Here is a 17,825-nt window from a genome sequence, read left to right on the forward strand (position 1 = left end):
TTCCTACCCCAGGCTGTCTGTCACCTTCTCTTGCCTCATCTTCAACAGTGACAGCCTGCTAATCCCAGGACCTGACCTCGCTAGCCTCACCTCATGGAGGGCAGACAGATCATGCCCTTAACTCTGCATTGAGGACGTGATTTGTCAAGCCTTGGAGTGCGTTAGGAGCTAGGGAATATCCTTTGGGAATATTCTTCACAGGATGATAATACTCTCTGCTGCTTTCTGGATTCTATATCTCCTGTCACTTCCCAAGATCAGGTCTGCTGTCCTTTGTTTCTGTAACTGTGAATATTGTAACATTTTCTACCAATCTACCACAACAGCATTTACCATATTATAATTTCACATACGCAAATGGGCCCACTTCATTGGACTGTGAACTCACTGAGGGAAAGATCTATTCCAAAGTATTTTTATATTCCATAGTAGAATGTACTGCATATTCTCTTACACTTTTCCTAGAGCACAGTAGGCCCCCAGTAAATAACCATTGAATAAAAGAATAATGGAGCCAGGAAAGGAACCCAGCAGATGGATGTGGTCACCGGACCACACCTCCGGGGCACCAGCTCCTGGTCACACGGCATGGGTCACATTGGGTAACTAATTTCCTACTCTCTGACCCCCGCAGAGAACAGGGGCTGCAGGACAGGAACAGCAAACGTAGTGAAAATTCTAGTCTCCTGTACCTGCACTTAAACTCTCAGCACTGAGAAGCCATTCAGAAAAGGGAAATTAGGAGATTCCTTTTGGAAATGCCATGCTACAACATTCTATGCATAAACACTGCACACATGCAACTTTTGCCCATGTGCATATGTAATGTTTTGAAATTATTTCATGCACCTATCTGGCCATGCTTGGAGTAGGTATGAAGACAGGCAAGCACGGTACAATATGCTACATGTTGTCAGTTCTGTCCCTCCACTTGGGACATTCATAGAACCTCAGTGCTTCACATGATCTTGAATATGTTCTGGGAAAATTCACTGAAGGGAAGAATCAAACCATATGAATGGGCTGGCATGGTGGCTCACGCCTGGAATCCCAGCACTTTGAGAGGCTGAGGAGGGTGGATAACCTGAGGTCAGGAGTTTGAGACCAGCCTGGCCAACATGGTGAAACCCCATGTCTACTAAAATACAAAATTAGCTGGGCATGGTGGTGGGTGCCCGTAATCCCAGCTACTCAGGAGGCTGAGGCAGAAGAATCACTTAAGCCCAGGAACCGGAGGTTGCAGCAAGCCGAGGTTGTGCCATTGCACTCCAGCCTGGGCAACAAGAGCAAGACTCCATCTCGAATAAATAAATAAATAAATAAACAAATGGACCTTCTACATTTGAACAAATAACTACTTGGGGAAGAAAAAGAAAACTAAGCCCCTACCATGTGCCTGGCACTATCTTCATTTGAGATTCACTAAAATCTTATGTAGATGGGATACACATTAGTGTCCCTGTTGTAGAGGATTATATGGCTCAGGAACATTAAATGACTTCTCAAAGAAGGCGCAGTTAGAAAAATGTGAAGCCAGACTCCAAGTCTTCCTGGTGTAAGCCATAGTTTGCAGGTTTTCAACTTCCAGGTTCCACACCAGTCTCCCCTTGGGACCTCCTCCTTACTCTCTCCCATGCTTCTCAGTGAGAACCAAAGCTTAAACCTGCAGCCTTAGAGAAACTCCCTTGAATGTGCTGATCTCTCCTGGAAAACTCCCTGCCCCTCCACCACACCTGCAATGGAAGGTAGGTCCCACATATCAGGGCTGCCTCCAAACTTCATACCTGATCAAGGGCTGCTGCAGAGCCACCAGGGCAGCATGGACGGTCACCGAGATCACAGACAGGTGGAAATAGTCGAACATGACCGGGACCTGGTGGTGCAGACCATTCCGGGGGTGGAAGTGCAGGCCAAGCGTGCGGCTGCTGACCATCGGTGCCCCGGCCACATCCCTCAACCTAGAAGGCAAGCATGTGAGCTCATGTGAGAAAAGGTGGGTTGCCCCTCCTGTCATCCTAGCATATCTGTATTAAGTCTCTCCATGGGCCAAGCACCATGCATACATCGTCTTATTCAGTCCTGCAAGTGCTCTGCCTGTTAGAAATCATTTTTCCCATCACTGGCAGATGAGAAAACCAGGGTTCAGAGGTATTACTGGATATCACACAGCTGCTACACAACAGATCTGGTGACATGCTTCACTGTCAGGGACATCAAGCTCATGTGTCAGTGATGGATAGGAAGCACAGACTAGCTTTTCAAGACTCTTCGACACTGAAGCCTCCTACTTTTTCCACTTCTTTTTTATTTCCCCCATAGACATCCAGATGTCCAGCACTCTCCTCACAATGCTGCACTGACTGTGTGAGCCTATGTTTTCAAACAGATTCCTACCACTTAAGGGACTATGATTAATGCATCTTTATAATCCCAATACCTAGCCTAGTATCTGGCAGGTATTGAGAATATAAATACAAATTAAAATGAACAATTGACTGACTGAACGAACAAAAGAACGAATGACACCCAAAGCACAGTGCTTAAATAATCTGACTAGTTTCATCAAGGGTTCCCCAATGTCTGCACCAGTATTTTGTAATTGACACATATCTGAGTCTAAGAGATTAAACCAACTGGCACAAGACCCAACAGCATCTTTGATGATTAAAAGAAGATTGGTTGTTGCCTATATAAAACCTAGGGCCATGTTCGCCCCAGGAAGACCCAGCATTAATCTCAAATCCTAAGAACCAGTCATTTGGGCTGTGCAAATTTCTCTGAAGCAGAACACAAGGGAAACCTGGGAGGAGCATCTTTCATGAGGAGAGCAGAGAGGAAATGCTTGTCCTCCATCCATAGATAAGGAAATGAAGCACAGAAAGGGCCAGATGGAGGAAGCAGCCTCTGAAGACCCAATACCATGGGCTTTGCTTCCTTGAAACCCTTGTTGCTCGTGTGCAAACAAAGGCCAAGTGAAAGAGCCAGCTAAATTATTAGAGCTCAGGATGGCTCCATAGATTGAATATGAATAATGGTCCCCTGGTACCGGAAAAAACCTGTTGGGGAGAGGGTGAAGGGTCTATCCCATGAATCTCAGCAAGGTGTTAACATTTACATTATTTTTAATTCTGGCTACAATGTATTGAGAGCTTATTATGAACTGAACATGGTACTTTTCCCTTTAATCTGTATGGCAATTATAGGAGGTATTTATTGGCATTATTCTGTTTGTAGAAAAGGAAGTAAAATCAACAAGAGTTAATTAAAGCCACAAGACAGAAATGTAACCTTGGACCAGGTCTTCCTGATTCACAGTTATTTCTCAGTTACTGCTCAATATTGTTTTGAATCCAGTCAGACCCAGGTTCCTATGAATCACAGACATATCCCTAGGGCTTGAACAACAGGAGGTTAAATACATATCAGTGTAGCAAAGATGGCAAAAATGTTAACAAGAATTTAAGCTACATTAGTAAGAGTAAAGAATTAAGAGAGAAGAGGTGGTAACTCTCCTGTGCTCTTAAATACATATATCCAAAATGGAGATAAAACTTAGGTCCTGGTAGTGGTACAGGGAGGTCTCTAAGCTCTGAAATGATGGTGGTAAACTTGATTGCACTGATAGGACAGTGTCTGAGTTCTTGTAAGGGAAATAAAGCAAACAAAACAAACAAACAAACAAAAAACACACACAGAAATAGCCCTAGTAGTTAACCTGGAAATGACATAAATAAAGTTTCTTTTTTATTTTTTTGAGATGGACTCTCACTCTGTCACCCAGGCTGCCAAGCTGGAGTGCTGTGGTGTAATCTCGGCTCACTGCAACCTCCGCCTCCTGGGTTCAAGCAAACCTCCCACCTCAACCTCCCAAGTAGCTGGGATTACAAGCCTGAGCCCACACCCAGCTAATTTTTGTATTTTTTAGTAGAGATGGGGTTTCACCATGTTGGCCAGGCTGGTCTTGAATTCCTGACCAAAAGTAATCCTCTTGCCTTGGCTTACCAAAGTGCTGGGATTACAGGTGCGAGCCACCGTGCCTGGCCAAGAAGATTTCTTTTCTGAACTGCCATCCAGACTTGGGATTTGTCTGGGTGGTCACAAGAAATAAAACTGAAGTCTACTGAAGGCAGATGCACAGGGATGAATTGTTCCTTGAAATAAAGAAGAATTTCCCGATCAGCAGAACTATTCAGGGCAGAATGGGCCATGATGTGAAGGTGTGAGGTCCCCATCCCTGTGCAAACAGGTTCTGATGGGTCTTTGCAGAGGAACAAGTACAAATATGAGGTTAGAATAAAGCAGAGTTTCCTCACCTCATAACATTGACTTTGGGGACTGAGTCATGCTTTCTCGTGGTGGGAGGGGGCGCTGCTGACTTGTGCACTGTATGACGTGCAGCAGCATCTCTGGCCTTTACTCACTAGACGGCAGTATCTAAGTGTGACAATCCTGTCTGCTTTACACCATTCCTGGGACTTGTTCTAAGGCCCTAGAAGAGGTTGGCCTTCTTTCGGATCTATAAAGTCAGAAGTGAAGTCCCGCCCTTACTGTGCTCACATCTCCCCTCAAGCATCCTCCTCAGCTGTGATAACCAAACATGTCTCTGGGCAAGGCTACACGTCTCCAGGGGTCAGAATCCTCCCGTCTGCATTGACAGCCACCAGAAAGACAAATTTCACAAGCTCTTCTGTCCCTGATATGGGAGGCTCTGCTTCTCCATTTTGTTCCCACCCAGGCCTATATGATGCTAAAGAAGCCAGATGACTTGGTCATGTTTCAGAGCCTAATGTCCACCCCAGGATATGCCGCAGATGCCTTGTCATCCTTAAACTCAATTTATGAAAATTTAAAAATGTGGCATTTTCAATCTTTCCCAGCCTCTGACTTCCTGTTCCTCTTAGCTAATCTTATAGTTCATGAAAACCCTTGCTCTGATTATTATTAAGTGCTTGGGAGAGGAAGCAACACATTGAAGCCTGGCCTCACTTCCAACTAGGAAGCCATAAAGAGCAAGAAGACATTTATCCATCAGATTGTGTACCTGGCCTGTTACATATATTGTCTCTCTTAATCATCAAACAGACCTATGAGTATGTATTCTATAATGATATCTATTTTATAACTGAAGCTACTGAGATTTATGAAAGTGTGGGACTTCCCCAATGTTTTATAGTTAATGAGTGCAGAGTCTAGGTTGCTGAGTTTTATACACTTTGATTAAACCAATCACCTGTATACAGGCTCTCCATTAACTACTGTTTTGCTGAACAGAAAGTCTCATTTACTGTGTACACTACGGCTTATCACATGGAGGGCAGGTGGGAGGCTGATTTCTAGGCTGAGCTTGGAGTTAGCAGCAAGGTTCTGTGATGAATTAGAAATGTGTACCATAAAGCTATGAATGAATGTCTCGGAAGGAAGTGGAACAGAGTGATAGGGCGGGGTGGGTTACTGGAGGTGTTACTGACAGAAACCCCAGATGGTTAAAGGAAAATAGGAGCACAATAAAGTCAGGGCTTTACTTCTGAGTTTATAGCTCGGGAAGAAGGCCAGCCTCTTTTAGGGCTTCTGAGTTCAGTGTGGTGCTAGAACAAGTCCTGGCGATGGGGTGAAGCAGATAGGATTCCTCAAGTCTCTACATTATCCTGCTAAGGAGAAAGCAGATGTGATGAGAAAAGCAGGTGGCCAGAGGGCTGGGGTCCAGATAGAAACAAAAATGAGGCATCTGTGAAGTTGAACCCAGCCTGTGGCACGACCATGGACAGATACTCCTGCCAGCCCAGGGATCAGGCAAGACTGGCTACACATCAGTGGATGCCCCTTCTCAATTCCCATACACGATCAAGTCCCTAACACTTCAGTAGACATCCATCTTTGGTTCAAATCCCCTTGGACTCAACTCCTCATGTTATGAACAGTCCCATAACGGATTAGACAGATTTCAGAGATAGGACAGTCCCTGAGAAGGGGAAGAAGCTCTGTGAAGAAATCGGACCTTTTTTATTTTTTTATTCTTTTTTGTTTTGTTTTGTTTTGTTTTGTTTTTGAGACAGGGTCTTGCTCTGTCACCCAGGCTGGAGTGCAGCAGCACAATCATGACACACCGTAACCTTGAACTCCTGGGCTCAAGCAATCTTTCCACCTCAGCCTGCCAAAGTGCTAGGATAACAGGCATGAGCCACTGCCCTTGGCCAAATCTGAACTTTGAAGGGATGAGGGAAACACTTCTGCCAGCATTGGCTCATCAGCTTCCCAATTCCCCATTCTCCAAAGGAAAAGGGGAAACATTAGTTGGAGAGGTTACAGAGATCAGAAGTGAGAATTGACTTTAATTTGCAGATAGTGGTCAGTGTGTGCTGAGATTCTGCTAACAGAACGGAGAAAGAATGCTGAGATTCTGCTAACAGAATGGAGCAAGAAGGAGTTTTCCTCCCTTTGCCTAAGCCAAGAGAGGAGGCCTTCAAGGGAGATTGCCCTGTATCCCCTAGAACAGTGGGAATGCAGTTCCTAGTGCTCAACTCATTCTGCAAAGGCCATCAGGAGAGAAGCTGAGGGTGGCTGGATTGGTCTAAACAAAAGTGAGCAGGCTTGGCAGAGGAGGTTATGTGGAATGGGGGTTAAAGTGTCTGTGTCCATTTCCCATGGGCCAGATGAGTGTGCTTTGGAAAAGTATCCACCCTCAAAGAGGTTCCTGCAAGGAATGAGTCACCCAGCCTCTTGTGAGGCATCACTACATCAGATAACTGCAGGGATGGGGCTGGGTGAGAGTCTTCTGGCAGGGGTACCTAAGGAGTCTCTCTCTAAGGAATTCACAAGAACATCCTAAAGCCAATTCAGGGTTTACCATATGACAATCCTACTCACAAATGAACCCCTGCCCTTTTCTCCACTGTTTCCCTCCTTACTGTGCCTGACCCTGCAAAGCCTGCAAACTGCAGTGGGGAAGAAATGGGGGATATGAAGTCCCCCACCATGCCCTGTTCCTACATTGGGAGTTTTCTACGCTAGGAAAGCCTGGATCTGGAGGTGAGGTAGAGAAAGGAGGCAACAGAAAGAAGTTATACAATGGATGAGGTTTAGAGTTCTGATATTATACTTCACTGGACTGTTCATACCTAAAAAAGGATGACTTACTTATTAGCGGAAATATCCCAGCTTAGTGGCCTGACAGCTCAGCCCAGGGGGTAGGAAGAAGAGGCCACAGAACAAGCTGAAAGAAAGCAGTTATGAGAAAGAAGAAAGTTGCCTCCTGCTTATTTAATGAGCAGGTTACAGATAAATGGAGTTTCAAGTTTCAGAGTTGAAACATAATAGCAGATATGTCACACAAAGATGTTGAATCCTGAGAGAATCTCCTTTGATTCAGAAGGGGATTTGCCATTTGTAGCTTCATAGGGTCGTTAATCTAAAACCCCAAATTATTATCACATTGTAAGATGTGTGAAGGTGTCAGACATGAGAAAGTGCCAGTTAATAAAGCCAACAAGTTATGAGATTTCTGTGTATGCATTTGAGCTGCCTGCCTAAAATGTATGTGGTTTGAAATGACCACACAAACTTCCTTAGCCCACACCCCTGAGTAAGGGACATTGCAGCTTATCAGGAGATGCTTATCTGAGAGACATTCTGAGATTCATGGCTATGAGACTATCCCAGGAGTGGTGAAGCAGGGAGGAGAGCATCGTGCTACTACAATTCAATAATTTCCATTTCCATGACACTCACTGCTGTTCACTGTCCGTGAAGTGCAGATCCACCTTGAGTTGAAAATCTACTTCACTCAGCGCATCTTCCATCTGCAAAAGAAACAAAGTCCAAGGGATTTCAGGAGTCAAATATTGTCCAAATGAAATACTTAGCTGGTCTACTTCCCAAAGTAGAGAAACACCATCTTGTCCAAAAATCAATGCCATTGATGCTGAAAGCAGAATTTCCCTGTATGTCTCATGGAGTTCTGGGTGAACAGGCTATCTGGGAGTATTATACAAAAAGAAAAAAAGAAGGGATTTACATACTCAGTTTGGGGAAAGTCAAGTAAAATTTGAAAAAAAAAAAAAAAAAAAAAAAAAAAAAAAAATGCTAAACAAGTTTCCTTATTGCAGGACTTTCGAGAGTCTCATTTGGATTTGATCTAGAATCCCACTTGGGGCAAGAGTCAAGTGTTCTGTAGCACCTGCTTTGGGAAGGATGGAGCAGTGAACTCACAGTGAAATCCCACTTGGCTAGCAATGGGATTAAGTCAGAACAATGTCATCTCTAACCCTCAGGCATCCTCTCAGGGCAGGCATCATTGCCCCCGTGTCCAGAGGAAGAAGCTCATGTTTGGGAAAGTAGTCACTTCTTCAGGTGGCTCAGCTTCATAAGAAAGCAGCTTCTTCATTTTTGTCTTGAAATCCATTGTATTTAACCATTTTCACCTTAAGACACTGGCATTTTATGTCCTACCCATGGCCGCATTTATCCTTTAAGAAAAAATAAAAAAAGAAAACCTACTTTTTAAACACAGGAATCTTTATTCTTCCTGCCAGTTTCTCATATATACCTGGAAGATGGTAGCCCTAGTTCTTTTTTACCATCACTCCCAACTCAAGGGGGTGTTACCTGCTAAATACCAGATCTCGCCACCACCTCTACTCAGAGGTCAGCCCAGGGTCAGTTCTACACACCTGTGATAGGACTCAGCCTCCTCCTCATTCACAGGCAGGATGGAGCCCTGTTTGTCTGTAACCACAAAATGCCATGTCTTGTTTATCTTGGTATTTAATGGTGCCTATTACAATTTTGGAGGCGGTGTTATCACCTGGAAGCTTGTGAGCCAAGTATCATCTGCTGATGTGTCTTGTTTAGTCCCCATAGTATTTTTGAAAATGTTTTGAACAAATTGCAAACATCTACAATTCAGGCAATTTCATATTTGTATTATGGGTTTTTAGCTTCTACAAAAAAACAAAAAACAAAGCAAAACAAAACCCTGGACTTGGGAGTGCTGAGCTGGCATTTAGAAACTCATTTAGAAACTCTGCTTCAGAGTTCAATTACCTGATCTATTTCAGATCAGGTAATTGCTGTCCCATCTACCACCATTCACAGTATTCACTGACACCCATCTGGCCTGCATCTAAAAGCCCCTGGCTATTTTCTTGTGTAGTGTCCCCAGTAATCCTTGTATGATTAAGAGAGAGACTAGTTTTAATTCATTCTTGATCCCTTGCTCCAGAAATAGTGTCTGCTACATAGAAAGTATCAATGCATCTTTGAGGAATAAATAAAGCTTTTCCCCAATCCCCACCTTTTTTGGTTTTCATTTCTTTGCAAGAATCTCCTCATCTTCCTGAGATGGAAATCTCTTACCCAAAGATCTCTTTGGAAATGTCTTCCTGGTTAAGCATAATTCATGGAGAGAGATACAGATGGAATTTATCTTTAGGTCTCCAGGGTTTAAAATTTGTTATTTAAAAAAAAAAAAATTTAAAAGTTAACATTTTGCTGAATCCAAGTGCTATAAATAACTTCCTTTCCTAGCTTTGTTTTGCATAATCATGAACCTAGCTTCAAACACACAAGGAACGCATTGCAGCCTCTTGTCACCAGGAAGGGAGGGAGACTGGCAACGCAAGCTTCCCAACTACCTTCTGAGCACGCATTTGCCTGGGTAATGAAAATTCAATGTAAACTCCAGTTTTAAACTTGCTGCAGTTTCCTTAGGAACTGGGAGAGAATGATTGGACTGGATAAGCTGTGGCTAAATTGAGCTAGGCTATGACTTTACAATGCTTCAATGAATCTTATTTGCAAGATATTCCAGAATGAAGTCACTGCCTTTTCTAAATATTTATTTCATGGTTGGCTGTTGACTTCCTACCCACCCCCCGCCCTTCAAAAAGACACACACACACACACACACACCATACAAACATATGATTTTCCTTTGTTCTGCATTATCTCAATTAGAGTCATCATCTCCATTCAAGGGTCATTTTCTCACGAACAGGAAGCAGTTTTGCAAACTAGTAGAAATAATATAAGAAGCTAACATTTACAGAAGAGTTATTATTTGGCAGGCAACAAACTATCATTATATGTATACTGTTTCATTTAATGTGGATAAAGCTACGAGTTAGGAAAGACTGTCCTGCATTTACCCATGAGGAAACTGAGGCTCCCTGTGGTAAAGGCATTTTCTCAAACTCAGTTAGTGAGAGTCCCACATCCCAGATGCTGTCAAGGGCTCCATTTCTTCAGCTTTCTCCCATGGTCATGTATGTGTTCTAGGTTGGACGTTCTCTCACTGCTTGGTTTCAACACATAATGGTGACTCTCTTGTCTTCTCCTCCATTCTTAACTACTATCTTGAGCTGTGTTACAGCCTGATAGCTAAGAGAGCAGCTTCTGAAATCAAGATACATGTGTACAACTCTTACTTCTATCATTTCGTATCTATGAGACCCAGGGCCAGTCAACCTCTCTGTTGTTTTCTCATCTGTAAAATGGGAGTAAAATAATTACATTTACTCACAAAGCATTGTTATTGTGTGAATTAAAATTTAAAAATGTACACAAAGGGCTTTGTTTACAATTGAACTGACAATTCTCAACAAAGGTTAGCTATTATTATTGCTGTCATTTTCACCCATAGGGGGCCCAGCCACATGAAGGACCCATTCCTCTACCAACTTCACATAGTGGTCTGGCATGCTGGTCAAAAACATAGACTTTATGATTGGAGGGCCCAGGTTCAAACCCTGGCTCTACAACTTCCAGGTGGTATGACTTTAGATAAATGCCTTCTCTAAGTCACTGTATCCTCATCTGTAAAACAGGAGTAGTAAAACACCTCTCATGTTGTTGCAATAATTCAATGAAATATTCCAGACAAAGAAATCAGCACGGCACCTGGCATACAGCATATACCTTGTAGGTATAAGATGCTGTTTGTTGGGGTTCAATCAGGCTGGTGGGAAAAATATTAAAGATAGTTAAACTCTCTTGGAAGGCCTGAGAGTTTGCATAGCTTCAGATTGCTTGGCTGAAGGCAGCCAGGGTCTCTTTGCAGGAGCCAGAAAGATTAGGGTACAAGTACAGAGGAATGTGGGAAGTTAATCTTCCTATCCTGTTTACTTATATGGGCTTAAGACTAACCTTTGTCCTACCAGGCACACTTTACTGCCTCCTACTCCGGGGTCAGAAGAAGTTTATTACCAGCAAATGGTGTTTGCTTTAGGCCTGAGAACCTGGCCTTTAATCTTTACCCTCTAGTGGTGTTTACTCACAACTTTTGTTAATTAGTCTTACTGAATAAATAAGAGCCTCACTAACCCACCTGGGCCCAGTCACAACTGTTTACAGAACTCAGCTTGGAGCCTGTAAGCAGCTCGGACCCTCAGCTGGACTGGCAAAGCAGAATATCTGTGTTTCAGTGTATGTTTATTCATCCATCGCCGAATCAGGGGTCTGCAGGAACAGACCCCCTGTAGCTAGCGTCCCCGTGAAAGGAGCGCTGCCTCCACTGTTAGTGCTAAGATCCTTGTGATTGTTCTTATAACTCATCCTCAACTCCTTTCACTCCCCAGTAGAAGCTTTTCTTCTCCCAACTATCCTGGACTATCAGTAACTCCAAGCCTATTTCATACCCAAATCTTAGAGTCAACTTCCATTTATCATTCCTTTCTACATGATGCCTGCCATCTCCTACGCTCAACCTGAACCCAGTCCTAAGGGCTGCACTTGGCGGCCATGCAGCTCACCCTTTCAACTCACACAGTTTCCATTCACACAGTTATGACCTCTGCCATGATGCTCACCAAGACACCATGCACTATAGCAGCAACTGCCTGTATGCCCTTGGTCTCCTGGGCCCCATTTTCTATATTATTGCCAGACTGACCTTTCTAAATGCCAGGTCTCCTCCTTCTGTCCTGAAGGAGACTCCTACCTTTAAAAAAGGAAAAACATGACCTTCAGCAGAGTCTCTGTGGCTCTCCATGCTGTGTCCTCAACCTTCCTTTCTAGCTTTATGTCCCTGCCAGTTTCCAGCCCATTAGCAACAATGCTTTCTTCCCCAAATCTGCCTTCTGCTTTACTGCTTTTTATGCGTCTTGCTGTCTTCTGTCTCAGGAGCTCTCAACTGGTTACTGTGGCAATCTTGTCCATTTTTCTACTTATCAAAACTCTGAATCAACTCAGGCCCATCTCTGCTTCCAGCAAAAAAAAAAAAGAAAGAAAAAAAACCCCACCTCTGTCTGAATCACTAGGTCTGGCATGACCTCATGAATCTGCATTTTGTATGAGTACTGCCAGGGGACTGTGATGCCGGTGCAGCAAGGAATTACACTTTGGAAAATGCGTTTCCTTTTGAAGCCTATGAGAATGCAATCTTGCTCATAAAATGTGTTTAATACGTAATCTTTTCTTCTTCCTCAGAGTGGCAAGCATTTTGTTGTTAATAATTGTATCTGCTTCTTTGCTCTGCCTGCTAGGAGCTTAGCACTAAATGTATGGGTGACCATTAGCAAATATCCAGAGGGTGTTTGCGCATTTTGGTCCCCTACATTTACCCCAGCCTTTATTTTCCTGTATGTGTTTCTCCTCCACTCTGCCTCATTCCATTGCTAGCTTTTCTTTTTACTATTCTATGCATTTTGTAAGCCTTCCCAAATCTTCTGTGGGATTACACAGAGTATATAAATAAAATACACACACTACCTCCAGACTCACTCTTTGCAACCTGTTATTATAACATCTCTTCCTACACCTTAACTTGTGATTAGTTCTGTCCATGGTCACCTCTTGCACTTATCTGTGACCTCAATGCACAACTGAATCTTCCTCTTGTCTGAATTTCTGATAGCAGGTGGAATCACATGTTTGACGAATAGGCATTTCATAAATGTCTGTGGTTCACAATCATGTCTATGTGTATCCATGAACATAATTTCTGGCCAACTGGCTATAAGCAGTGTTTTGGTTGTCATAAGCAGACTGATACTAACTGGAAATGCATCCATTCCAAATATACAGTGTTTACAGACATATCCAATTAACTTTTATTATCCCTGATTTGTATATAGCAATTAGCTGTGACATTGTTTGCTGCCATATGGATTACCCCCAACACAATAATAAATTATTAGCTTACAGAGATAAGAAATTTGATAGGAAGAAGAAAACAACATGTAATATGAAACAGACTCCCCACTCAACTTGAGAACTAAGGTTGGCTACAACCTCACATGAGTTAAGGTTGAGGGCTGGGAAGGTCAAACTTGAAGGCTTTAAATTGTCAGGGACAAGAACAATTCTCTGATGGAATTAAGATGGAGCAATGGCCAGGATACCTGAATAATACCCAAACCCAGCCTCCATCATTGGTTTGTCATAAGCATTCTGCCAGGGTTGCTCTTTGAGATCAATGTCCCAAAGGGCAAAGGCCCATGGGAAAAAATGGAGCACTGATTTCTTATTGGAATTTGGGAAGTGGACCTTGAGCTTGCAGTCTGTTTAACTGGGAGTTTATGACCACTCTAGGCAACCTAATGGTCTTGTTTCCTAAACTAAAGGTATCAACTTGAGTCCAGGAAGGAATTAGAGGATACACTCAAAATGAGGACTCTAGGTACAGTTTATTAAAGGGATGATTTATAAAGTGTGTGGAAGATTTAGAAAAAGCAGCTAACAGTTGGGCGCAGTGGCTCACCCCTGTAATCCCAGCACTTTGGGAGGCTGAGGCAGGTGGATCACAAGGTCAGGAGTTTAAGACCAGCCCGGCCAACATAGTGAAACCCTGCCTCTACTAAAACTACAAAAAAAAAAAAAAAAAAAAAAAAAAAAAAGCCAGGCGTGGTGGTGGGCAGCTGTAATCCCACCTACTCAGGAGGCTGAGACAGGAGAATTGCTTGAATCCTGGAGGCAGAGGTTGCAGTGAGCCGAGATCACACCACTGCACTCCACTTGAGTGACAGTGTGAGACTCCGTCTCAAAAAAAAAAAAAAAAGCAACTAACAATGGCTCAGTTCCTCAAGATTAGTAACTACAGGACCTCCTTATCACCGTAGGCATGAAGAGTCAAGCAGAGACAGTGGCTATCAGAACTGAAGAGAAAGCTACATGGAGTGTGTCTCCCTGGCTGGAGCTGGGGCCTTTGGAAGAAGGACAGAGCAAGTGGTATGCTGGTAAAGGTTTAACAACTGGCTCTCTGAAGAAAAATAAAAAACACTGATTTGTAGCATTGGCAGTTTCTCCTGTGTAAATGTTTTCATCACAATTGACTTCGAGCTATGAATGTGAAGTCGCTAAATAAGGAGTTGGAAAGAAGTCTGTACCTGTGGCTATCAAAAGCTGATATAAGCATGCTCTAGCACGCCACTGGACACAGCCAACCCTCCAGGACCCTGCAGGGAAGGAGCCTGGGGAATGAACGCTCTGGGCCCATTCTCCTCGTAGCCACCTGCAGAAGCTCTCATAGGCTGAAATCAATGGAAACTAAAAGGTAAAGACATGACTGCGCAGTTCTTGCAGCCAGTCTCTTGGGGCACAAAGCAGGTGGGGGAGCAGAGAGGGGAAATGGTCAAGTAGTCAAAAGCTAGCCAGCATGGCTAACAGGAGCTTCATTTGTTCTTTTAAATTTTGATTACAGATCAAGTATTTGCAGTCACTGTGATGGCATAAGGGAGACAGGGTCAGGTTAACTGAAGGCTCCAGTGAGTGAGGTGTATGTTCCTTGAGGTATTGAAGCAGGCAACTGTGGTCTGGGCATGATACAGGGAGCCAAGGGCCATCAAACAGGGCGCATGGTGGATGCTTATCTCTGTTTGGAAAGAATAGTTTGCAAAGGGCCTAAAAAGAAGGGAATATAAGTTAAATTCATTCATTCAACAATTAAGTCATCCACTCCATGTCAGGTATCCACAGTGCAGTCCTATGGCTACTGGGGCACTCAGGATACAAAGAGAGATCCAGTCCTGTGGAGCTTGCAGACTGGGAGAGGGATGACAAAATTCTAAAATAAAAATTGTGCCATTGCACCATTCTAACAAAATCAGTGGATTTCTATTGCCCAAGAATAAGCCCTAATTTCCCTATCATGGCCCACAATGCTGGGCCTCCCTGCTCCATCTTCGTCTTCTGCTCCTTTGCCCTCCCTGTCTGTGCAAGTCACCTCAGCCTTAGTGCTTTTCCTGAAGCACCTCAACGTCATTCCCACCTCAGGCTCTTTGTCCTTACTGTGCTGTCCTCCAGAGCCGACATCTCCCTGAGCTCATGGCATGCCTGAATCTTCCTCCACAGTTGGGTCTCCGCAATTCTGCACTGGCTTCTCTGGGAGCCTCTCCTGTCTGTCACTTGTCCTCCAGGGAATAATCACCTTGGGTGAAGGTTGTGTTGAAAGTTGTGCTGAGTTCTTGACATTCTCAATATCTGAGTATCTGTCATGAGGCAACAGCCAGTCTTGCACAGCAGGACCATCATGAGGTATCTTCCACTTTGGGTACAGTTGTAGCTTCATGGGGCCTCCAGTGAGGGTGCAAACTCCAATACTCTTATCTCCCTCATGAGTGTGTCTCAGAGACTAGGGAGCTCAGTATGTAGCAGTGAGAAGGCTCAGTAATAGAATATGCATGATTGGTTTATTTAATTACATTGTGATATATTGATCTAATATTAGAATATAAGCCCAAAATGCCAGGGATATTTCATGTTCACTATTTTACCTTCAGCACATAGTAGGTGCTTAGTGAGTGCTCGATAAATTTTTGAAAGGATAGATGGGTTAATGAATAAAGAATGAGTGACGCTTTTCAATTTTAGCCACGAAGAGGCTAGATAGATAACACTACCTAGATAACAAAAGATGTGGACAAAAAGCCAAGAAGCCTGAGAGGAGAAAGATAACAGATGTCCAATAGGAGCTGTTATGCATACCACATGAGGAATGCAAGCAGTGGGGGCTCTAATTAGACCTTCCTAAAACAGGAATACTCTTTCAAATAATTCTCAATATATTCTAGCAGGAAAAAATCAGCTCAAATGTGGCAACAGGTACACTTCAGTGAGGCTAGGGGAGGCAGATCAAAAGTTTGAGCTTCAGATATTCCTTTGAAATGTGTTAATCTGATGAACAGGAAAATTTCAGTCAAGTTCCCAACTAATAAAGCAAGCTCCCCAAGGCCTCTGGGCTTGCAGTGATGCTGTTTCCCCTTCATTCAATGCCCTTCCTCTTTCTTTCTCTGGTGAATTCAGCATGTGCATCTGAAGCCAGCTCTTTTGTGTAAGCCTTGATGAACACCAGCTTTGTCATCTCCACAGAGATCATTGCTCACATCACCTACCAAAGTGTTTGCTTATATATCTGTTTTCCTGCTAAATTATCAACCCTTTCAAGGTAGAGTTCCTGCTGCCTTCTCCGGTTCTGTCCCTTATCCAAGGGTCCCACATTGAGCCCTGCAAAAAAACAGTTACTCAAAACCACCTGCTGATTGACTCATTGACAGAGGGCCTGAACAGATGCGCAAATGGGCAAATGAGGGGGGAAGAAGAGACCCAGTAAATGAGTCAATGGAGACTGTCTGCACTTGAGACTACATGGAACAAGCAAATATATGAATTAAAAAAATGAGTAAAACAACACATACATAAATAAGTGCATGAGTGCACTAAAAGCACTAATCTCTGTCAGATTTCAGAGTAAATCCATACCTTCTTCTTTCACCATTTACCTAGCAATGAGAGAGAACAGCCATGAGAGGGAACAGCCACAAGAGGGAACAGCCACTTGTGGCTGGTGGTAGATTCATGACTTACCCTTTCACCACCTAAGAGCAAATGAACTCGGAAGACCACAGCATCATTTATGGGCACCTCTTCATTCCGGTATAAGATCTGAAAGACTCGGCTGTGCACGGTGCTGTCATGGACACAGGCTGAATGCAGGCTGCTGCTCTCTGCAAAACAAGAATCAGTTGGACCCATGAACTCCAATACTGTCCTTTACCTGCAGCCCTGTCAGGTGTCTTTCCTGCTCAAGGAGACTAATGGCCCCAAGCGGCCTTCCAATTTCCAAAGCTTAAAATCACTGTTAATGAGACCTTACCATATGAATATTTCTGTTCATTGAGTTGGGCTGGTATCTCAGGAAAACCTTGTTCCATTCCTTACAAGCAATAAGATCTTGGCTAAGTCACTCATGCCGTGGGCAGTGCTCCTGGGCTGCTATGCAGTGCCTGCTCAACTTCTCACCTGTTCACCTGTCCCCTCCTCTGTGAAGCATTCCATAAACCTCCTCTCCCAGAAACAATGAGGAAAAGAACAGAGGCTAAAAGATAGAAAACACCCTTCCTTCTACAAGGACTTCCTAGTGCCCATAGAATCTCTCCCTTCTCAAAGGTGCTGCTTGCACATCATGCATGTCATGAGAACACTCTGTCTTGAGTTTTAGGAAAATGTGCTAATCCTACTGTATAATCCTACTGTATATCAAGTTTTAAAGGAATTGGTTTAGCTCTGTATCCTCCAATGCATTCTAGATATACCATATCCCTAAACAGTACTTCAAAGTTGAGTTATATTTCAAGAAGACAAATCTAGCCAACGCATCCACTGTCCAGGGTTATTTGGGGGAACAAATGGGTGAACTCCTCCAAATTACTTAACACACAAACTACACAGTTGGAGATACATGTAAAAAAAAAATATATAATATATATTCTAAAATAAATAACACTGCCCAGGGTTATTGTGAGGAAACAAATGGATGAACTCCTCCAAATTACTTAACACACAAACTACACAGTTGGAGATACATGTAAAAAAAAAAATATATATATATATATATA

At 43.3% G+C, this 17,825-nt stretch overlaps 1 protein-coding gene across 8 annotated transcripts in view; it reads right to left on the reverse strand.

Annotated features, from left to right (window-relative positions):
• Nucleotides 1–17,825, reverse strand: part of FAM135B (family with sequence similarity 135 member B) — a 360,972-nt gene that overhangs the window by 119,841 nt on the left and 223,306 nt on the right. For 7 of the 8 annotated variants that reach the window (XM_017852949.1, XM_017852948.1, XM_017852947.1 and 4 more), the window contains 3 exons: nt 16,795–16,934; nt 7,726–7,796; nt 1,785–1,958 (listed from right to left, as the gene is read on the reverse strand). In XM_017852949.1, coding sequence (XP_017708438.1) covers nt 1,785–1,958; nt 7,726–7,796; nt 16,795–16,934 — 385 coding nt within the window. Of the gene's footprint in view, nt 1–1,784; nt 1,959–7,725; nt 7,797–16,794; nt 16,935–17,825 lie in introns of those variants that run through there. The other variant, XM_017852954.1, reaches the window with a different exon arrangement.

Source organism: Rhinopithecus bieti, unplaced genomic scaffold (genome assembly GCF_001698545.2).
Source record: "Rhinopithecus bieti isolate Rb0 unplaced genomic scaffold, ASM169854v2 scaffold_34489, whole genome shotgun sequence".
In the NCBI taxonomy this organism is placed as follows: domain Eukaryota; kingdom Metazoa; phylum Chordata; class Mammalia; order Primates; family Cercopithecidae; genus Rhinopithecus; species Rhinopithecus bieti.